This window comes from Galendromus occidentalis, unplaced genomic scaffold (assembly GCF_000255335.2).
Source record: "Galendromus occidentalis unplaced genomic scaffold, Mocc_1.1 scf7180000077469, whole genome shotgun sequence".
NCBI classification, from domain to species: domain Eukaryota; kingdom Metazoa; phylum Arthropoda; class Arachnida; order Mesostigmata; family Phytoseiidae; genus Galendromus; species Galendromus occidentalis.
The window spans coordinates 315,575-337,710 of record NW_003805457.1 but is presented as its reverse complement, the minus strand read 5'-3'; the positions used below and the strand labels follow the sequence as shown (position 1 = coordinate 337,710).

The window sequence follows — 22,136 nt, the reverse complement described above, 5'->3', positions numbered from 1 at the left end:
ATATATGTACATATATCAGCGCCCACGGGGCAGACGAGGATCCGAAGCGCTACTCTCCTCGAACCAGGGACCGCCCGATTCGGATTACAGGCAGAAATCATCAGCACCATTGTCGTCGATTCACAGTCGACAGATTCCATTCTGATCAAACTTGAACCGCCGTTATCCTCGATCGGAGTTCTCGTCTACATCCTTCTGTTCGGGGGATCGCCGCTCTTCCGAACGACGGCTCTACGGTACAATTGTTCAAGCTAATCCCACACCCACCACCATCACAGGCGGCGGCAGCGGCTGCAATCGTCGTCGCCACTCGCCACAAACAGTACCAGCTGCGGTTTTTTGAGTTTTCATCGTTGCTTCCAAGATTTGAACGTGGTGCTCTGTGAGGTTCGTCCCGCTCGGATCGCGTTCCCAGCGGAATCCCAAGCGCGGAGGGACATCGGTGCAAATTTCACCGTCATCATCGTAAATGCCTTTCTAGCGGAGCGTAGTCGGCATCTCTGGTGGGCTCGCTGATTGACTTGGCTTCCGGATCGTTTTCGGGAAGCTATCACCGAGGAGAGACTATCTGGAAAAGTGGAACCTCGATCATTCAGCATGGCCGGTCAGGAACTTTTCGATATGGAGCTGCACGAGGATGGGGTTACCGAAGAAGAAGTCGGTGATGATGCCATCGATATGGAAGCAGTAGTGAGTATCGACGGCTCGGCTACAATTAGGAGAGTTCCCCATAGCGATCTCTTTTTTATTTTCGATTGTTCATTCGCGATCCCGGTTAGTGCGACAACCATTTCTCACGGAGATCGAGTCTGGCCGCTTGACCTACTGATGATTTGCGATTGGCCGCCTGATGGTTCGCGAAAGAATTGCCGAGTTGGCTTGCCGCCTGGCTGATTGGCTATGAGACCTGCGGCTCAGTCGTTCATTCGGGCGGGCGGACAGGCAGGCGACTGAGCATGCGGGTGGTGCTCGGGTTTCGTTCTATGCAGGAGACATGAGTTCCACAGCCTCTCGATCGAGTATGCAGTCGGAAGTACGCGGCTTCATCACCGGTCGTCGACCGCCACAGCGGCCACAACGCCGTTGACGATATCTACGCTCCCGCGGTACGGCCACGCAGTCCGCTGCGTACCTTCGATGGATATCGCAATATGGTGTCTGCGAACTCCTCGATTCAAAGATCCTCAGATATGCGATGCATAGGCGAATGATTCGGATTAAATCGCTCGATTCGTCGCGATGAAGCGAATGCCGGATTTCAATGCTTCCCGGAAACAGAAGAGTCGGCCGATTCGAGGAGAGGAAGATTATCTCTGGGTCATTCTCTTTCCGGGAAATTCCTTCGATAGACATTCGACGTCCACGTCAGAGGGCCTATCCGGAGAGTTGCGCTCAAACCCTGTTGATTGGATTAGAAGGCTAAAGCGCGCCTGGCGGATGATCTCGCTGTTGAAATGCACTCGCCGTCCTCCAAAAGGATCTCATCTCATAGGACATAAGCAGGGACGACCCCGACCCGGATCGAACGATTCCTTGAGCTGGTTTTCCGTAAACAACCCCTGCTTCGAATACTTCTCGAGAAAAAATCTCCGTGCGGAGCTCTTCCTTCCGACCGCGAGTTTCATAATTTCCATCATCGATGGAGCTCGCCGGAGGCCAAGGCCGGCGCGGAGGCAGCAGCAATCAGCGCGCACGAAACGCAGGAGATGAACGTCTCGGCTCCATGGGGCGAGCGTTTCTCTTGTTGACCGGATCAGCTGCTTCCTCGATGCACTTGACCAACTGTCAAAGATCGGAATGTCCGCAAGAGCTGGCCCGCAACCTTTCAGCATGTCTCGCTCGGGGAAAATTTCTCCGCTCCGCAGTTTTCATCCCGTGGCAGTGATGGGAAAAAAAGCGACTCCTCGAGTCCGGAGTCGGTAGATTCAGTTCGCCGGAAGCCCCGTTGCTGTAAATAATTATCACCAGACTGTTCTTATGCCGACAATGCCTTGGTAACCAGTGATCTAATCGCTGGGTCTGTCATAGGAGCTGGCAACCGTCCGCTAATAGAATCTCTTGCTTCCAGGAAGCCGTCGCCAATGACAGATCGAAGCCCCATAGCGTCGACATGGAGTAAGCGATTATTCTACGATTGACGCATTGTTTATAATCCGAGCGGGATGCTCGATGATTCGTGAACACCGTTTCACTCGTGAATTTTTTCCTAATGCTGATTATCATATCCTCTCGCAGTAGTCCGAATGTCGAGCAAATTCCCATATCGGCGGAAATTGTGAACCCGAAAAATAAAGTCAGTCCGAGAGATTTCGAGCTACTCAAAGTTCTCGGCAAAGGAGGCTACGGAAAAGTTTTTCAGGTGTGTTTGATTTCACTCTATCTAGCTCGTTCGGTCTATCCGAACATCGTCCGAATTGTCGAGTAGAAATTGTCCGGCTTTTTCGGATACCGTTCTGTCTACTCTAATTCGAATACCGGAAGACTCCTCGTCCCAAACGATTGCTGTCTCGTTGTCAGACGGTGTCATCAGATTACGTGATTCGGGGACTGAATCTCTGCTTTCGTTCCAGGTGAAGAAAATCACCGGTGCCGACGCCGATAAAATCTTCGCGATGAAGGTAGGTGGTTCATTTAGAGTGCTCCCCGGCGACCTTGCGGTTGGCATGGACTCCGCATGGGAGCCTTAGATAATGCTACCTACGGATTAGGTCCAAGCAACTGGGGAGTCCTTCGCTCCGACCCGAGAGTGGGAATCGAAATCGCTCAGCGGGGGGCGGAAATAAATATCTCGGACCCTCACTGTATAATTCTATGCGAAGTTGTGGTATCCGGTGTGAAAGAGCGCGGCTTTCAAAATATTCGAATGTCCATGGCTACTCTCATGACTCATGCGTCGGCGTCGTCGAGCTGCGATATAGTCGCGGCTTTCGTGTATCGAGACCATCGGCAAGAATTAATAGACTTATCCAATGTTTTCCCACACCCGAAGCCACGAGTCGATGCGTGTTCTCGAGTCGCGAGCTCTGTGGTCTCAAATCTCCTCCTTACAGGTCCTCAAGAAAGCCACCGTCGTCCGGAATCAAAAAGACACGGCTCACACGAAGGCGGAACGCAATATCCTGGAGAGTATCAAACACCCGTTCATTGTGGACCTCATTTATGCTTTCCAGACCGATGGTGAGATACCCAGTGGATAATAATGAGAATTCTGTGCCGGCGTAGGCGTTTATCGGATCTTTGCTTGCTCTTTCCCAAAGCTAATCGTTTATCCCTTCTCAGGCAAACTCTACCTGATCCTGGAATATCTCTCCGGTGGGGAGCTCTTCATGCATCTGGAGCGTGAGGGGATCTTCCTCGAGGACACAGCTTGTTTCTACCTTGCGGAGATCATCCTCGCTCTGGAGCATCTGCACCGCGAAGGTTAGATACGGCGGAAATTCAGTCATCGTTCGCTCCTGTGCTACTTCATTCGAGAGGCACGCGAACCAGAAACGACGGATGTCTCATGATCTCGCTCTCTGTTCCAGGCATAATTTACAGAGACCTGAAGCCTGAGAACATTCTCCTGGACTCCGACGGCCATGTCAAGCTGACGGACTTTGGTCTCTGCAAAGAATCCATCATGGAAGGTGACATGACCAACACCTTCTGTGGAACCATCGAATACATGGCACCGGAGATACTCATGCGTACAGGTCACGGGAAGGTTCGTGAGGCATTTCCATCGTGCGTTTGTTTTTCGATGCTGATCGTGCGGTTCCAACCATCTCAACGGAAAATTTCTGCTCCGCAGGCTGTCGACTGGTGGTCGTTGGGTGCTCTCATGTACGATATGTTGACGGGCGCACCTCCTTACACGGCGGAGAACAGGAAGAAAACAATTGAGAAAATCTTGCGCTGTAAGCTCAATCTTCCCCCGTATCTTACGCCAGATGCTAAGGATCTTTTACGGAGGCTCCTCAGGCGCCAAGTTGGACAACGACTTGGTGCTGGCCAAGGAGACGCCGAGGACATTAAAGTGCACGCATTCTTCAAGAACACTAATTGGGATCGGGTCATAGCCCGGGATACCGAGCCCCCTTACAAGTGAGTTCTTCATGCCTCTCTGCGCTGAGTCTGGAAGCTGGATACGTTTCGACGTTTCGAAAGAACGTTTCGGGTGTTTGAGTATTCTCTCTTCCTTTCTCACGATAGGCCCCCGCTAGTCAGCGAGGACGATACGTCTCAATTCGACACGAAGTTCACCAAACAAACCCCGATTGATTCGCCCGATGATGGTGAGGACAAGGTTCCTTCGCATCCTTCAGGAACATGCATCGAGAGTATTGACGAGAAATTATTCGGGGACCAAGGCTCGATTCTCAATTAGGGTCGATTCTCATTGTATTGTCTTCTGTCAACAGGAAACATGCTGTCGGACTCAGTGAACCAGGTTTTTGTGGGTTTCACCTACGTGGCACCTTCGGTTTTCGCCGAATTACGGAAATCCAGTCATGAACCGACAGTGGTTGTGAAAGCGCGTTCTCCGAGGTTATCCGCCATACCATTCACGTTACCTCTAATCCCCGGTAAAAATTGCTGTTCTTCGGAGCTCTGAGACCATCTCAGACTCCGAGCGATGGTCCCTCTGGAAACCCATACCAGAGCGGTGGGACTCATTCAGTTTTTCACGCTTTCAGCTCTGGAAGACGAAGCAATGGACACCTCCGGCGGTCTGTACATACCGGCTCGAACCAAGCATCCTACGTATCAATGAAATAATGCGTCTGTCAGCTGCTTATCTAGCTTTCGAGGAATACGTCCACTTTTAGAGGAAATTGAGTAATATTGCCATCTCGAGCGGATTGTTTTGCTCTTTGTCCGCCGTGACGAGATGGCTTAGGCCAAATAGGAGAATCGGTTAATGGCCGTTCGGACCACAGTTGATTGATGGAAATGATTGTTGAGTTACTTTGATAATAGTTACCGCGATGATGAGAAAGTCGCGCAGCAGCTGATACATCGCAGGTGGGGAGTCCGACCCGTTCAGGAGGATTCTGGAGAGTTTGGATGCGCCACGCGTGATTTCCGTCACGATAATTACTTGAGGGGGAAAGATTCGAAGCGGGAGCATGTGCTTCGCAGAAAGGAATCGAGTTTGCCTGTGTTCCAATTAAGATGATATTCAAGAAGTTGATCGATTGTTCGACAACATGCTCTGATACAAGACCTCCATGATCATTGCCGAAGCCCTCCTTTTCTGCCTCGGGGTCGTGCGTCGACACCATGCGATTGCAAGCGATATATCTGTAGCTCATCTCTCCGAGATTGCGCATGTTGCTTAGATCACCGAATCGCCAGAAGTTTCGCCCTGGGGGAGCGGGGCAGCTCACGTGCCACAAATCGGAGAAGTCATGCGAATGATTCTTCATGGGTTCGGGTCTTAAATCGGACTCCGAAGTCGTTTGATGTACTTGGTCGTCTTGTACATCTGTCTGTAAGGAGGTACTCTTATGCGAATCTGAATCATTTCGGGGACCTCCATCTGCCTTGCCTCATGTTGGGAATATGAGACACACTGATTTCGCGTGGCTTTCTTCGTAATGCTGTATGACAAGTTCGGAATCTGCCGCGGAAGTACCGTCGACATGAGCACCGCTGTCGGGTCCCGCCTGCGCACGTTTTTGTGCAATTCTCAGAGCATTTCAGAAATCGAGATGCCTCACATCTCCTCAATGGTTCCTCTCGAGCCTGGCTCGGATTCCTCAGCTTGGGATATATCGCGGGAAATTGAACAAGTCCGGTGTTCCGCTTCCAGCCCACGAGGGCAGGTATCCCTCGTGAGGCGTGATGACGTACAATGCATCCCTTGAGCGTGTATAGGCTGGAAGGTCCCGTCAGTACCGGAAGGGGAGGACCCTTCAGATGAATGCTCTTTCTCTCTTCGGCATCTTCCTGGGAAGGAATTGTTTCGGAGGAAAGAGATGAACTTATCGACTCGAAGGAGGAGAATAGCAACTTATTAGGCTCCGGTTGAATATTGGGGGGGAACGACCATTCCTGTTTCTAAGATGCCGTTGATTGAAGAGTCGCGCACACTCTGCCCCCGTGAAAAATCGTCAAGGGCCGTCAAGGGAGAAGTAAATATACATACGATAGCTGATACTGTAGATGAGAGAAAAAAAGTCATTGTGAGGAGATCGGGACGAGAAGATCGATTGGGAGACTCTCGAGCGTTGAAGGAGCCCGCTTCATCTCCCGCGGACAACCCACAAACCCATGCTTGTCAGTCTTGAGTTCTGAAAATCGAGAGGTCGCCTAAGGGAATCGTCGGCTCCCTGAATCGGAGCGAGTTGACCCAGGATGTCTGGGCGCCGAACGCTGAATGGAATAGGAGTTGGGAAACTCACCCCACTTTTGTTAGAGCCATTCCGCTCCCGATGCCGGATGATAGAGGAACAAACGTTGCATGCATCGGCGTCGGCTCAATCAAAATAAAAATCTGATTTTCTATACTATGTATTTCAAAGGAGCGTTCTTCCGTATCAGTCAGTATTTTTTTTAGTCCCAGAGGAGTCTCCGTTAGGAAGGATCAGACGATATCGAACTTCGAAGCTTGCAGACGAGCCTTGAAATTATCCCCTTTTTCCTTGAAATTGGAGGAATCACATTTTCTCCGAGGGTAATAAACTTTGTAAAGAACGATGATTAATAATACTGGATCAGGATCGTCCTGGCTCATTTGACGTCAATCCTAGGCCATGCTGAGCGGGTCTGGCCAGGATGTTGCGGATCAGCTGAACGCTGGCGGAAGGAGGGACTGCAGAGCCTTGCATACAGAAGGAGCAGCTTGCCTTTTCTCTCGCCGGTGGCCTGTTTTGTTCTCTCGCCTTTCCACTACCACAGCGCCGCGCTCAGCCGGTTCTCCCACGAGCAGCTGAGAGTTTGAAGCCTGACTTGTTTTCGTCGACGTCGACACGAGGAATTATGCACCGATTCTCCAGACTGACGGCTTTCGCGCGTTCCTACAGCGCTCAGGCCAACGTGCAACCGATCCGGAGTCCAGACATCAGAGTGACACAGGTACAGCTCGCTGGGCCCTTGGCTTCATGATTGATTTTTCTGACAGTAGTCTCCACAAAACTTCGAGCTCGCGCTGAGCGCAAACGATCGAATTTCGGTGTACATGTCGAATAACCATCGGCAAAGCTTCGTGGAGGTCGCTCTCATCCGAACTTGGATTGAGTGATGACTTCCGCTAGTACATCTCGCTTGGTTCCGGCGACATCGGTGTTTCCATGACGCTCGGTCCTTAACGGAATGCTCCGCCGATATTCCGAGAGATCTCACACAGAGACACTGAGGTCTACGCCAAGCACGCGAAATCGGAGAAGTCTTCTCCCGGAACTGCCTCCCGGAGGCGAGTTCCCGGTTCGATGTTGAGACGTTGGAGGGCCAATGTTAGCAGCATGTATGAGACGAACGCGTCCGCAAATGCGATCCCTTATCAGGCTCGGGCATCCATCGGTGTCGGTCGTCAAATACAGGTTTCCTCGCTCCGCGGAAATTCAAGCAGAGGCAAAATGGAAACAATCAGAATCGGTCTACTATCGCGACTCTCCGGTACAGGCCGGCTTATGGAATAATTATAACACCCGATCATCATTCGATTTTCCAGCTCTTCATAAACAATGAGTTCGTGAATAGCGCTTCCGGGAAGCGCTTCGACACCGTGAATCCGGCGACGGGCGAGAAAATCGCCGAGGTTTCTGAGGCCGACAAGCAAGATGTCGACAAGGCAGTCAAGGCTGCGAGCGAGGCTTTCAGATTGGGTTCTGACTGGCGCCAAATGGACGCTTCCCAGAGGGGTGTGCTACTCAATCGCCTGGCTGACTTGATGGAGCGCGACAGAGTCTATCTCGCCTCCCTGGAAACGCTGGATAACGGCAAGCCGTTCAACGACGCTTTCAACGTTGATCTCGAACTGTCGATTCGGTGTCTCCGATACTACGCCGGTTACGCTGACAAGAACCACGGGAAGGTTATCCCAATCGATGGGGAGTATTTTGCTTTTACGAAGCACGAGCCCGTCGGAGTATGTGGTCAGATAATTCCGTGGAACTTCCCGCTCTTGATGCAGGCCTGGAAGCTTGGCCCCGCACTCGCAATGGGTAAGCCCGTTGTGAGCAAAAGAGAATCTGCTCTGCCCCACTCATTAATAATTCGGACGTTCTTCAATCAAGACTCGATTTCCCCGAGAAAATCGTTCAAAAAAATTAGTCAGTCGTTTCCCTCCACGAACTTGCAGGCAACACTGTGGTGATGAAGCCTGCCGAACAGACTCCTCTGACGGCGCTGTACGTAGGGCAGCTCATCAAGGAGGCCGGTTTCCCTCCGGGGGTCGTCAATCTTCTCCCCGGGATGGGACCATCGGCAGGACAAGCCATCGCTTGTCATCCTGAAGTGAACAAGGTCGCGTTCACCGGTGAGTCAGGCTAATATTGAAGGAAATCCGCCGCGATTTCTCCCGCGGGATTCGCTCGAATGAAAAATCGATTTCCCCCTTTGAAGGCTCAACTTCAGTTGGCCAGCTGGTGATGAAAGCTGCAGCTGAATCGAACATCAAACGGGTCACTCTCGAACTCGGCGGCAAAAGTCCGAACATGGTGTTCGCCGATGCCGATATCGATCAAGCTATCGAGACCGCTCATTTCGGGCTGTTTTTCAATCAGGGACAGTGCTGTTGTGCCGGAACGAGAATATTCGTTGAGGTGAGCTCATCCGTGATTGATCAACGCTCAGTCAGACATATATTCGCTCCAAGTAGGCTACGGAGCGAGAGTGACTTCAATTAAATTTTCTGTTGCCGGAACAGGAGAAAATACACGACCAGTTCGTCGAGCGCAGCGTCGAGCTAGCGAAGCAGCGGGTAGTGGGAGACCCCTTCGCTCAGGAAACCACTCAGGGTCCCCAGGTCGATGAAACCCAGATGAATAAAATCCTCGAACTCATCGACTCCGGCAAGAAGGATGGAGCCAAGTTGCTCACTGGAGGAGTCCGCGCTGGAAGCAAAGGATACTTCGTGCAGCCGACGGTCAGTCCAATTCGGGGATCGGAACGGTAGCTTCTTCTGACCGACATCATTCGCTAAAGAGCGTCACATCCACTTTTGCCCTCCGCAGGTGTTTGGCGATGTTACGGATAATATGCGGATAGCTCGTGAAGAGATCTTCGGGCCAGTAATGCAAATTCTGAAGTTCAAATCCATGGAAGAGCTCGTCCGAAGGGCCAACAACTCGGAATACGGCCTGGCAGCCGCGATTTTCACCAAGGATCTCGACAAAGCAATGTATATGAGTAATGCTCTACAGGCTGGGACTGTCTGGGTAAGGACTCGAGATAGTTGAGGATGCTGCAATTTGTTTGATCGACAAAGATTGAAGGCATGGCACTCGCTATTTTTTCTAAATGCAATCCGTTCGCGCTCATGCAGGTCAATTGCTACGATGCTCTGGCTGCCCAAGCTCCCTTCGGTGGATTCAAGATGTCTGGTCTAGGGCGAGAGCTCGGTGAATACGGTCTGCAAGCTTACACAGAAGTCAAAACCGTGAGTTGAAAGCTTTTGACGGGAGTCCGACCTCTTCCAGCCGCCCTCGAGATACCTAATTGAAGCTTCATTTGACCTATGTATCTGTGAATGATTACAGGTTTGCATAAAGGTTCCACAGAAGAACAGCTAGAATGTCCGCTACACCTCTATGACATGGAGCGAACCAATCGATTCATTTCCGAGCCGGTATACTCCGTATGATGGACTTGAATAAAATTAAAAACTCATTTTAATCCCCATATTCGCGATTCTTTGAGAGGCATAATCTTCCTGAGTTAGCGGACTAACGATCAGTCGACAAGGATTTCAATCTGTCCGAGAATTTTTCTGTCGGAACACTCCGACGGATTCCTGTGCGCTCAGAAAATACTGCTATGTTACGTCTTCTATTGGTTAGAGGTTAGAGGATTTGTTAACGAATCTTCGTCCCGGTTCACTTTTCATCGATAAAGGAGCGATATGGGTTTCGGTGATACACCTACCGCTGGAGCTGCCAGTCGCTCGAAAGCATCGAGGAATCCACCCTGGCGATCTTTTGAGAGAATCCACGGAACGCGCGATCACGTTCACACTCCGCTTTGGAATACGCTAATTGCTGTCCCTTCATCCTCGGCAGCGCTCGCCTAGCTATTTGCAGGAGACGATCAGTCGGTCTCCACCGAAGCTCCGTTGGCTTCAGGCTTATCCAACGGATAGAATTCATCGGGCCCATTCATCCCGCAGCTCATCGGTTCCATCGGTTCACTCCGTGGGATTTGGACGATCTTTATGCCTCCACTCTGATGGAAGTTGTCTCACTCTCTATTCAATGAGAATTCTGGACATGGATGTGGATTGTATCCATCATGGCGTCTCGATCAGAATGAAAATCCTATGGACTCAAACGTCGACGGTTCCATGAATTCGGGGAGTTCCCCTTCTCGATTGATCGGATAAGTCTCAACTTGGCAGGGTAGTCTCACGATTCCGACAGGTCAGGCGAGATACCAGGGATTCGAGAAAGCTCCATCAGCGATAGGTTTCCCGCGGATATGTTCCGACGCAGCTCAGCACTACGCGATCGTCCCACCCGACGATGAGCATTACCTAACTGAGGTCTAAGGTGTACCTATCTTGTCATGCGGCGAGGAGGCGCGCTCAGCTGCTCGAAAACTTCGCAGTCTTCTGTCGATAGTTACAGAACTGGAAAAGGTAGCGATTCTGTGAAGTGCCAAGGTCATCAGGCTGATGAGCGATTCGGCCAGTCATCCATCCTAATTATGCAGAAGGAGCAGCGAAGCTCTTGTCGGTTCCGGAAATCCCTGTGGGCTTCCTTCCGCCCGGGACTCCATCCCGAAAACGACCAGAGAAATAGACGTTCGTTCCTCCCCTCGGGACGTCGCGAGCGAACGAGCCCACTCCGGATGCCATGGTCTTTTTAGCATACCTACCTACTTTCACTCCCTCGCTACGACATGTAAACACGCGTAAAGTAGCTTATTGCCGACTTGCTCAAGCATGAACCTCCTCTCGGAGAGAAGAACTTGATGTGGCCGTCAGCTCACAAACGACATTTAGTAGAGTCAGCAGGCTTCTGTCTGAGCAGTCCATTTCGCACTGAACCGCCTTCGCACAACATGGCCAAGAACCAACCTCATCATGAGCTCAAGATCCTCCAGCACTTCAACCCCTTCGAGGAATTCGACAACGATGAGATCGAGAAGTACAAGCAACAATTCGACAAGTAAGTTCCATCCTCTACGATTCGATACCATTTCCTTGGAGCGTGGGGGGAGTTTTGCCGCTTCCGTATACGGACTCGTCCCATACGCCGCCCGCTCGAACTTGCCCGACGGTCTTCCGTCCCAGTCGACACCGAGCTCGTATTCGAGTTTCCCCCGAAATTCAGGTTCGATGTGAACGGTGATCATGTTCTGGACTTTATGGAGCTCAAGAGGATGATGGAGATCCTCGGCGCGCCGCAGACTCACGTCCAACTCAAGAACATGATCCAGGAGATCGATTCCGACTTCGATGGTATCATAAATTTCACAGAGGTGAGTCGGAGAATGCCTTTGTGCATCAGATATTCGGACGTACGCTTTGGATCGGATTCTTCTCTCTCCGGGAGCGGATAATCCGATCCACGGGCTGTTCAGGCAAAATACATCGGATCAAATCATGATCGAATGACATCTCCCACTCCACAGTTCCTGCTGATCTTCAAGAAAGCCAGGGACGGAGAGCTCTCTTCGGATAGCGGTCTGCTTACGCTGGCCCGCATGACTTCTATCGACGTTTCCCAGGCCGGAGTTTCCGGAGCGAAGGATTTCTTCGAAGCCAAAGCCAAAGTGCTCACGGATTCCAATCTAGCGCGGCGCGCTAGCAACGCCAGCAGCGTCAGCAGTGTAGAAATGAAATTCAAAGACAAAGAGAAACAGAAGGTCCTGGAAAAAGAAAAAGATGAACCGAAGGAAGAAATTATATTAGGTGAAGAAGAACTGGAGGAGAAGAAGGAGGCTTCCGACAAGGAGGACGAGAAACCCGCGGAGTGATCTTCGTAAACGCGGTGCGAGCCCGTTCCTTGGACTTCGCGAATTCTGGTCGGTTTCCGGAATCCTAACCCATCTGTTTTTGTTCTCTTGCCAATAAAGGACAATAACCAAGCAACTTGCAGAGTTCCATGTAGGTATTCTGAGAAAGCTTCTCGCGAGCTGTTCCTCGGAGTTATCATTTAAGTTCCTGAAGCTGATGGTCGCGCGTCTCCGAAGGTGAATCAAGAACCGCCAAGCTGTCGCGCGCTACTTCGCCTTTAGACAGCTTCGATCTTAGCAAGGCGGAACCTGACGGCACTCTGACTTGCGATCATCCTGTGCCGCTCGATCACTTTCGATGTTCTATGCTTCGAAGCATCGGGTGATACCGCGCCGACGATACTTTGCGCAAGAAGGCCCAGCATCTTGCCAACCCGCAACGGCCCAGCCCGACAAAGTTTCTCGCGAGTGCGTTTTTCCATTTCCTGGATCTGTGTAGATCCTTAGCGCGCGGAATGGATTAGGAATCCGGGATTGGAGTCGCGAAACTTTCCGAGAGACATCCAGATGAGCCTCAAGCTCAACAAATTCCGCAGGCGATCCGGCGTCTGATGTGAAACGACTGAAGGTCGGGACGGCCTCCGGATTCGGGCGGCGAGAGGAGGCTCATCAGATGGGATTGCCGACAGGACACGCTTCCACAGAGCGGGGGTTTCCCTCGGAGAGATGGTTCTGACTCGCATCAAGTAACGTTTATTCCTCATACTTGGAAGTATTTAGTCAGTCAGTCATGCGCATTGCAACAGATATAACACAACATTCGAAGGCGATACCGAAAATCGCTAATACTGTCGGAGGCGGAGAGTTGAACTAAAGCTGAAGAATTAGGAACGGCCCTGTTTGCTCCATTCTCAGATCACTCTCATATCCTAATCGTTCTCAGCTTCATATCCTCAGAGGTTCGTCGCGTCTGATTTCTGCCAATGGATTCCGCATTCTGACGGAGACCAGAAAATAAAGACTCGAAAGATGAACTAATGAACCTCTTCTTCTCGGATTTTAGAATCGATCGTGCCAAACATCCCCCCAACGAGCGATCAATCGCATCGACTAGGCTCTAAGGTCGGTCAGAAGAGATTTTCGCAGGAAACAATGTGCGTAGTACTTAACACGGACCATTGGAATCATTGATATGGGTCATCTACTCAAGCAACAGCAATCGAACCTGATTCTGCCAGGGACCTCCAACGAAAAACATCACCCTCGCTCGTGCTCTCTAATCGGAGTTTAGAATCGTGTGGATGAAAAGTCGAGCCGAGACGGGAGGCCAGTCACTGTGGATCCAACTCGTTATATAATTCAATTAGCTCGGACCGCCGGTGTTTTCTTCGCTGGCTGCTCAGACTGCATCTGTCTGCCGAGGTACTCCCACTTGTGGACGATAAGCTTCTGTACACAGAGCAGAGCTTCATAGCGTACGTTGGGATCGCTGTGCGAAAGCAGCTGCATAACACGGTGTTTCCCGTTCAGTTTTTCGATGACCCTGGAATTTTGATGGTGCTTGACTCGTGCTCTCCAAATGGGGTGTCTTTGTGTATATGCAAGTGGGTTCGGTCCGGATTCCACAGAAAAACCGTACTCACTGTTTTCCACGAGGATAATGTCGGACGTATTCGCCGAGGTCATGAGCCGCGACGGTCACGATGAGGGAGTCGTCGCTCTCGAGAAGGGAAATCAACATCTTGAGGAGCTCGTAGTTTCTCTCGTTGAGTTTCTCGGAGTTTTCTCGCCAGAACTTCTCAGAGCTATGCACAGGTGACCATTCGAGACGTCCGGTTTTGACTTCGTTCATGTATTCGTCGTATGATGACATATCTTGCTCCTGCAGGGTGATAATAGAGCTATGAGTCCCCCAAATGTGCGGCGTTAGATGAGGAGAGATGTTTCGCAGGACGCGTATCCAACAGACTCCTAGGAAATAACCACAGCACTCACCAGAATCTGCAATTTCTCCACTAGATAGTCGATGTCGTCGACAACGTCCGGATCCTCACGCGGGTTTTGCTGGAGGTTCACGAGATTTTTCAGGACCTTGCACTGGATCATGGCGATGGAGTTCTCGCGAACGATGCTCGGTTCTTGGGGTTTCTCGAGGAAGTTCTGTCGGGGAACAATCGCGCTAAGTCGAAGTCGGAGGCTCTCCGGAATTTCCCGGCTTGCATTGAGCTATTCGTTGGACCGATAATAATATTCACCGTAAGAGAATTAGAACACGAACCCTGAGGGTTGCGAGGACGATGCGGGTCACTTTCTCCTTCTGACTCTGCGTGAGTATGTCCGAGAGAACGGGAACGATGTTAAGGCGGCTCATCCGAGCGCATAGACCTGGGTTGAAGGCCAGAACCCACAGGCAGAACGTGCACTGATATTGCATTTGGAAGTTCATGTTTCCAGTTCGAAGGACCTCGACGATGCTGCAGAGGAAAGAGTCTCGTAGTAGGAACACCACCTATGCATCAGTGCGTCTTAACGAGGAAGTGAGAGGATGTCCCGGGGGTCCCCAAAGATACGGATTCCGGTCTACTCACACTTGAACTCCTTCGATTTGGCTGAAGGGCTCACGGTATTCGTCGATTCTCAACATCATCTGGAGGCATCGAGCAGCAGACTGGACGTATTCGTTGTTCTGTCGATGGATAAGGTTGAATTAACTTTCAACTTGCGATTCCCTGGTCGTTGAGGTACCGATTCGTCGAATGAAACCAAACAAGCTACGATCGTGGAAAATTCGATGCGGGGGGTACACCTACGGGCAGCTTGAGTTGCTCCTTGAGCCAAGAGAGGTACTTCGTGAGCTCGGGCTCTTCCATACGGGGCTTGGAATTGTAAGCGATCTTCGCGACGATGCGAGCCGCCATGTTCACGATGAAGCGATCCGGTCTCTGCAGGAGATTGAGAAACGGAGCGAACACCGACTCCTTCCTTTTGCGGGTCCATTCCCGGAAGATCTCGACGCGTTTTATATCTTCCTCGAACATGTCATCGATCAATATCAAGAGATACTGAACGGTCTGATCTTTGGATACGTTTGCGAGGAGAACGCATAACGTTTTGGCGCACTGTTGTCCATTCTGAAGCGAAGAATTTTCTGAATTAGGAATTTCGATCGGACGGATCTCGAGGACGTCCTCGACCATCGAAGTGATCGCACGCCTCATCTTTGAGGCGATTTCGGTGGACGATTTCATCCGCAACGTAAAAAGAGAGATTAAGAAAACGCTATCCTACCTGCTCATCGGCCAGCAGCGCCGTGCGCTTCTCCGGCGTTCCAGCTGCTTCGTAATTTTTGATAAACTGGAAGTCTTCCGGATTGATGAAGTGCAATCTGAGGACGACGATTCCCTTTCTTAGCTCAGACTTTCCAGGGAGAACTCCAATGAACCGAAACTACACCAAAGTCCAATTCGAAACCTAGGAATCATTGGATCGCAACTTACTGTTCGTATGTGGTCCAGTTCACGCCTTGCTGTTTGATCTCGTGAGCCTTCTGATGGAGGAGGCTGTTGGCTGTCACAACGCCTGGAAAATGAGTCAGTTCCATGATAATAAGAGCTCGAGGGATGTCGATATCCGCTGCGGGGACGTCACGCGACTTCCCCGTACGACTCCAAGGTACGAAAACCTCGGAATCACGGAAGTCTCCCAGCGCGAGTCACTGCGTAAAACTTGGATGGGAGTCAGAATCCCTCCGAATCGAGCGACCTCCGCTTGGGTATTCGAGAATCTGATCGATCACAGCGGCAGATTGGGACAGAATTCTACCTTTCTCGATGTCTCTAGGCATACTCGAGAGCATTTGGTCGAAACTTGGTTGACGGGTCGACATCTTGCCGCAGTATTTCTCACGGAGCTCCTTAGATCACGTGAATCTCTGAGCTACCAACGAAGAGAGGGGAGATGTGCTTCGGGTCCACGGAGGATTCTAGCAACACGCGTTCTCCAACAGCTCAGGAGCTGGAGCGAACTACGATCCTCGAGAAGATGCGGTGCAGAGCAGCAATGCCGAGTCTTTTCAGTCGTTTCGAGAGGGCTCAGAGCTCAACATCGAGTGAATGAGAGTGAAGTGTCAGCTGACCAACCAGCGGCGTCACTGGGAGGACTTTAAGCAATGAGCGCCGAAACTTGTACTTATCCGCGTAGGCTGCTTTGGAATAGCGAGCCTACGGAGGGATGGATTAGTATCGAGGAGAAAATATTGCTCGGATCGCGGATTTGTTCACCGATAAATGTCCGCTTATCGACGATATGCGATCATGATGAGCGTACGTTGAAGCGTCCCCGGAAGCGAATCCGGGGAAGAGTATACTTCTAATCATCGAAAGTCCAAACAGAAGCGCTCGCTATGCATCGAAACGATAAATGATAGAACCTAATAAGCTGTGGCGGACTGAAGCTTAGGTCGTTTTTCCGGCAACCGCTGCGAGAATCGGAATCGAAATTATCTATCGCGATAATTTTATGCTTTGCATCTCTCCGATGGACGTCGCCGAGAGCTGGAAGGCTCGGAAGGCAGTGCAATCGAGACGGATTTGAATCGGGGAGAATAGTTCACCAGAGATCTCATCGCTCGTGACTCCTCAATCCATCCGAGACTGTGAAGCTCTAGCGACTCCCCGGGACGATATCGACTCCCGGGATCACGAAAGGTTTCACGGAAGTTGCTGATTCGAAAGTCCAGCTCCTCGCGACAATGGCCGGACCCGTGGAAATATTGAACGTTCCGAAGCTGAATTTCTCAGTCAGGGTGGAAGTCAATTCCGTCGTCAGAATTCAGCGCGGAAACAACAATCGGATGGATGAGCCCCACTCACAGGATAACGGTCAAACCCTCTCCTATCGGAGGGTCTGACCTTCTCTGACGAGAGGGTGTGAGCAGCAAATATTGAGAATGCACGCCGAGTCGCAAGAGGGGCGTGCATGCTATGAGAGATGAATATAGACGTTCGCAGCAGGTCTTACTCGATCTGGGCCTGCGACGCTCCTATTCCTGCACGCTCGTTAGATTGGACCGTCAGAGCGAACACTGACGGCACAGAGAAACCCCAGTGGACGCCTCCTCGTTCACAGAATGCAATACTGCAGACGGTCTTCCACCGATTTCATGCGATATGTCAAGTGAATCTCGTCCAGGAGAACCTCAGCTCTCAGCGTAGATTCCGCGCATTGTCGCTTATCGAACCGGCTCTCATTGGAGTAATAATTGCCGCATCAGGGCCTCGGGTGAATGACGGAACGCTCCGTTAATTCTAATAAGCTGGAGTGGGCTCACGCCGACTCCTACTCACCCATTCGCTGATCCTTCACGAACTCGTCCACGATCGAAGTTCGGCGGTTGGTCGTTGACAGCCTCCTATAGGTTTGGGCAGTCTCCATGAACTCCTGCAGCACCTTTTGACGAGCGAGGATATATTATTCGGAGCATTCCAAGATCTGGATACATGAATCCTGTAGTTTCTCCTCCGGACGAGCCATTTTCACGAAATAGTCGGAGAAGATATTCTCCGGGGAATATCAGCGCAATAACTCGGGCACGGGATTATCACCGAAGTTCTCTCCTTGTGAGCTACTTCGCAGAGTTGACAAGGGACAAGGGATTCATTCAACGGAAAATACGCACCTGATCGTTCTGCTCCTCTTTGATGGCGTAGTTCGCATTCATAGTTGTTTAGCTTTTCTGAAAGCGCGGTCGGGTTTTCAATCGGTTAGGAATTCCTCACTTTCGAACAGGTGGTGGATTCATCATCATTCACTCAGTCGAGAGACGGTAAGGGTCCCGACTTAGCTCTGTGCACGTTTCGTCTCACTATCAAATGACCAAAAATAGAGTTCTCTGTGGTCACCACCACGAGGCCGCCACGTTTCAGGCTCAGACGCGAATCCGCGAGAGTTCTGCGCCTCGGACTGTCGGGGGAAAAACCGCGAGTCGATAGAATCTCGAATTCCAGAGAAGTTTCCCGTCACAGAATTCGCCAGAAGGGACGGTTTGTGTTCTGCGGCCTCCGAGCGTCTCCAACACTTGTTTACCACTTCAATTCAGAATTGTTCTCATGCCCGCGAGCGATTCCCTTCCACGAGTCTAGGCAGAGCACGAAGCCTTCAGCCGTCAATCTGATCCAAAGGATGAGCCTGAAGCTCACTCTTCTCAAAACTTTCGTGCTTTTCGTTGTTCTGCTTACCCCTGGTTTGCTAAGCGGCAGGTCCGATCGGTCAGCCATCGCTCATCGGGACGAAATCACCCACTCTTTCGAACACTGGAAGACATTCCTGCGCCTGTCGAGCGTGGCTAGACGTGACGTGAGCCTGTACTGCACCTACGCTCTCGCTTCCGCAGAGCTCCGGGTTATTGGCGCCACTCCAAAGCACCCCTTCCCGTGAACCATTTGAGCTTTCGGCGGCCTTGGCCCCTCCAATATGGAAAGCTAGCCAGCGGTTCGGCCAGCTTGCCTCCTCATGACGTTATTCAATGGTCCACGGCAGCAACTGCGGGCCTCCGAGCGTACGCTCGGCGTAGGCAAATCGGCGTTTGAATACCTAAAGGTCATCCCGCCGTAGATTCAGGGGGTCGAGAACTCTCGGTGCTCGATGATATGCGGCTCTCTTATAAATATGATCATCATGAGACATTCTGCATTCCTATACAGCGTGAAGGGAATCTGCAATGTAGGAGCGTTCACGTCCCGACTAATCTGTAAGGAATAATCTACGGAATCATCTTCCGCGCACAGAGGAGAGAAGCAGAAGAAGTGAGGTAAGCCGTTGGAAAAGTCCTGCCGTACGACTTTCGAGCTCCATAGGGTAATTCTCAGAAGGACGAAGCCCACATCTATTACCGAAGAGGTGAATGTCATTTCCCTCTCGGTGTTATTGGCCCTGTCCTCGAGGGTAGGTGCCCCGTCCTCGTCGACAGTCACGTGATTCGATCCATTAGATAAGTGAATTCTACTCGTGATAGTGAAAGGAGCTGATTTGCAGCAGGTGCATCCCGTGTTCCAGGAGATACACGAACACAACCACTGCAGAGTGTTTTCCCCGCGTCAAAACTAATTGTTCGCTCTGTAACCTATTTGACGTATCACTCAAAAGATCAAAACCTTTCAGGTCGTCTTTGTCGTGTCGGAGCCGTTCGTTCAAAGCCGCCGACCAACGCTCGAGTGTATCTCTCCATGACACCTTCCATTATTGAAAATTAAACGAAGGAAGGAAACATCTCTCCGCGTTTCGCGAAACCGCTCTCCGAATAATGATGCGATCGCGTCTCACATGTCGCTTTTCCCGGCGAGTTGTCCGCTGAGCTGGAGAATGAGCGGCTGACCCACGACGGATTTTGGGCGGTCGGACGCGGATCACTACCGAGCAGAAGCTCTAATTTCCTGGCCGAAGCAAGCAAGTTTTGGAGACAACAGCGGGAAAAATCCTACCTTTCTGCCCAGTTCCTCGCACACAATCACTCCAAAGGCTCCGATGCTTTACTTAGGCAGCGCGATGAAGAGTGCGGAGCACGCGACTAAGTCATATGACTCTGCTTGTGTAGTCAACCGGCAGCGGCGCTTGGTAAGCTGACGTTTCAGTGGAAGAGAGAACAACGCGCTACAGCCAGCTCAGGCCGACCAGCCGCAACAGTTTTTGAGAGCAGAAATTTCTGTTCTGGGTCTCGCATCGCGTCGATTTCGCGCGCCTTACTTGACCGCGATCTCGACCAATAATTTTTGACGCCAGCACCATCGAGGATTCCTCCGAAATTCTCGCGCGCTGGCAAGGCAAACCATCGGCAGATCGTTGACTGTCCACACAGAGACTATGGCTCTGATCTTCCTGACACCGGAATGAATATTCGCCCCCCCCCTACCTAATTGGATAATTCCTAATCAGACCTGGAGCGACAACTTTAGAGTAGGGTAATAGTAGTAATATTTGACTTATCATTGGATAATTCCGAATGGAATCCCTGCCGAATGTTCGTCGAGCAAAAATTTGGTCGATGACCCAGCGTTATTTTGGGATGCTTCCCAGACGAGGGCTTCTCCAACGACGGCCTCAAGAGCCCTCTCCGAGCGACCCGTGAGCGATAATCTGAACAAGCTGATGATAACCACAGGTGGCGCGAAATCAGAAGTCGGTGATCAACAGATACGGTATCATTTTTTAATAAACAAGGATCGAACGATTCATCTGACAGAGTCTTCGATCACGCTATTCCTCGTGGTATGATAGCTGACAACCTGTCGCCGAACTCGCCCCATTGTGGGCGCTTTATCTGGAAAATCACATTCCATGTGATCAGGACGATGAGCCATATACCCGCGCCGATAGCTGACTTCACGACGTTTGATCGGATTTTATTCTGGCCGGGGAATGATTCTTTCGCGAAAGCGTCCTGGAAAAAAGAGAGGAGTTTCTGATTCAGAGCCGCGGAGCGTTGTGTGACGTCTGTTCCCGACAAAATGGAAGGTACGAGATGTACGAATGTCATTCGAGCAACCGGGTGCATCGATGGCGCTTTATGAAGAAACTCCCCGTATCCCGCATGCTAATGAGGATCCATCATCGCTCTGTCAGGGATTGTCTGGGGATGTCTCGCCTCCCTCTGTCCAAAGGATCGCCGCGCCGGCGCCGACCGAATCAAGAATGATCATGTACGGCACACGAAAACATCTTCACAAATGCATCACCGTGAATCATTATCACTTTTGAGAGTTCACCGGGAAATCCTGAATCGTCTCTAGAGCTCCAAAGGTCGATCGTGAACAGGGAACGTTGCCACAGAGTTGTCAAAACAAGGAGAGCTGCTCTTATGCCTCCTGTCAGTTTCTCGTTCCGACTCATGCGGACTCCCTCCCGGACTTATCGAGACGGGGGAGCTTCCGGAAGCTTTGGAATCGGTGAGATTCGGATCCAAAGTTTCTACTCACCTTGAAGAACCAAACGGCATTCACTGCCCAGAGGAACGGAAGGAAGAAGCATCCTCCTAGGAAGTATTTTCGGGAGAGGTCTACTTTTTCTTGGGTTTCCATACGCCGGATATCCATTTTGGAGCTATTGAGTTTGCAAGCGACTTATGAGGAGCTTTCCACGGGCACCCGAGCTCCCCGAGCTCGCGATTCCAGTAGTTTCTGAGGGAGTTCGATTTTCACGTTAGCTGTCATAAGCGGATCACTGTTTGCTGGGTTGCTAGCAAAACACGGCAGCAGACACATGGGTTGACATATACCATGGGCAGGAGTCGAATCTACCGCGCGGGGAGCATTCAGGGAATCCGGAATCCGGATCCGGAATATTTCGTTTTGTAGCACTTCTTCGTGAAGATAATCCACGGCTATTCAGCCTGGACCGCCGATCGAAGATGACCCTGTATGACCGCAGCGGGGGAGGGGACAGGACTTCGGCGTGGGTTGGGATCTAGGGGCAGCATGTGCTCGGAGTTTAGAGTCTGAGTAATCGTTGCTCGCTTCCATTGAATAATTACAGCCTTTATCTGCGATTTGGACTGTGCGGCCTCGCTCATGTCAAACTCTGAATCGTGAGCGGGTCTGCCTCGCGGGAATCAGCTCTGTGATGAATGATTAAATAACCATGTGGACGATTTTCGCCGTGGTTTCGGGCAAATCTTAGCCCAGGACTACCGATCCGCGACGCTCGAGAAGTTGGGTCCCGTCCCCTCGAACATTCCGCTAGATGACGCGATACCACGCCCGGTTCGTCAAACCGTAGCAGCTCGCGCAACATCGATGCCCTGGACTACTCGAGATTACGTCTCCGACTTATTAGCGGACCCCTGATCCTCTGGTATACTACACAAGCGTGTTAGCGCCGGAATACGCTAGGATAGATCATGGTTGGCAGAGTCCAGGTTCCGATCGACGCTGTCCGTAGGATCGCATCGCCCCTCGCCGACCGGGCTCACGCAGACCGAAACCCTGGATCGCCTGGAGCCATCCAAGATCAGCACCGCGACGACGCAGTTGTCATCGCAAAAC

At 51.2% G+C, this 22,136-nt stretch overlaps 5 protein-coding genes across 6 annotated transcripts; 3 read left to right on the top strand and 2 right to left on the bottom strand.

Annotated features, from left to right (window-relative positions):
* The first annotated feature begins 364 nt into the window (after window positions 1-364).
* On the top strand, window positions 365-6,497 carry LOC100903707 (ribosomal protein S6 kinase beta-1). Its single transcript, XM_003744480.2, has 11 exons — window positions 365-690; window positions 2,069-2,115; window positions 2,236-2,359; window positions 2,571-2,618; window positions 3,051-3,177; window positions 3,280-3,420; window positions 3,528-3,706; window positions 3,794-4,086; window positions 4,195-4,277; window positions 4,404-4,568; window positions 4,680-6,497. The coding sequence occupies exons 1-11, from the start codon at window positions 598-600 to the stop codon at window positions 4,754-4,756; spliced, it is 1,377 nt and encodes a 458-aa protein (XP_003744528.1). The 5' UTR covers window positions 365-597; the 3' UTR covers window positions 4,757-6,497.
* Window positions 6,498-6,921: 424 nt separating this feature from the next.
* Window positions 6,922-9,822, top strand: Aldh (Aldehyde dehydrogenase). The gene is made up of 8 exons (XM_003744481.1): window positions 6,922-7,062; window positions 7,658-8,150; window positions 8,288-8,464; window positions 8,551-8,750; window positions 8,855-9,073; window positions 9,162-9,365; window positions 9,473-9,586; window positions 9,687-9,822. The coding sequence occupies exons 1-8, from the start codon at window positions 6,967-6,969 to the stop codon at window positions 9,717-9,719; spliced, it is 1,536 nt and encodes a 511-aa protein (XP_003744529.1). The 5' UTR covers window positions 6,922-6,966; the 3' UTR covers window positions 9,720-9,822.
* A 1,383-nt stretch (window positions 9,823-11,205) lies between these two features.
* Window positions 11,206-12,178, top strand: LOC100905872 (EF-hand domain-containing protein D2). Its single transcript, XM_003744493.1, has 3 exons — window positions 11,206-11,312; window positions 11,478-11,625; window positions 11,779-12,178. The coding sequence occupies exons 1-3, from the start codon at window positions 11,206-11,208 to the stop codon at window positions 12,121-12,123; spliced, it is 600 nt and encodes a 199-aa protein (XP_003744541.1). The 3' UTR covers window positions 12,124-12,178.
* Window positions 12,179-12,842: 664 nt separating this feature from the next.
* On the bottom strand, window positions 12,843-19,666 carry VhaSFD (V-type proton ATPase subunit VhaSFD). Of its 2 annotated transcripts, XM_003744479.1 has the most exons (11): window positions 19,581-19,666; window positions 17,780-17,836; window positions 17,448-17,550; window positions 15,600-15,681; window positions 15,391-15,487; window positions 14,913-15,233; window positions 14,691-14,788; window positions 14,381-14,576; window positions 14,098-14,262; window positions 13,746-13,984; window positions 12,843-13,645 (listed from the first exon to the last, which is right to left on the bottom strand). In XM_003744479.1, exons 2-11 carry the CDS (start codon window positions 17,819-17,821, stop codon window positions 13,462-13,464), a joined length of 1,527 nt encoding a protein of 508 aa, XP_003744527.1. In that variant the 5' UTR covers window positions 17,822-17,836; window positions 19,581-19,666; the 3' UTR covers window positions 12,843-13,461. The 2 variants fall into 2 exon arrangements, with proteins under 2 accessions (XP_003744527.1, XP_018495504.1); XM_018639988.2 differs by lacking the exons at window positions 17,448-17,550; window positions 17,780-17,836; window positions 19,581-19,666 and adding an exon at window positions 15,925-16,234.
* Window positions 19,667-20,287: 621 nt separating this feature from the next.
* pen-2 (presenilin enhancer, gamma-secretase subunit) lies at window positions 20,288-21,330 on the bottom strand. Its single transcript, XM_003744478.2, has 2 exons — window positions 21,072-21,330; window positions 20,288-20,536 (listed from the first exon to the last, which is right to left on the bottom strand). The coding sequence occupies exons 1-2, from the start codon at window positions 21,186-21,188 to the stop codon at window positions 20,348-20,350; spliced, it is 306 nt and encodes a 101-aa protein (XP_003744526.1). The 5' UTR covers window positions 21,189-21,330; the 3' UTR covers window positions 20,288-20,347.
* Between the last annotated feature and the right edge of the window lie 806 nt (window positions 21,331-22,136).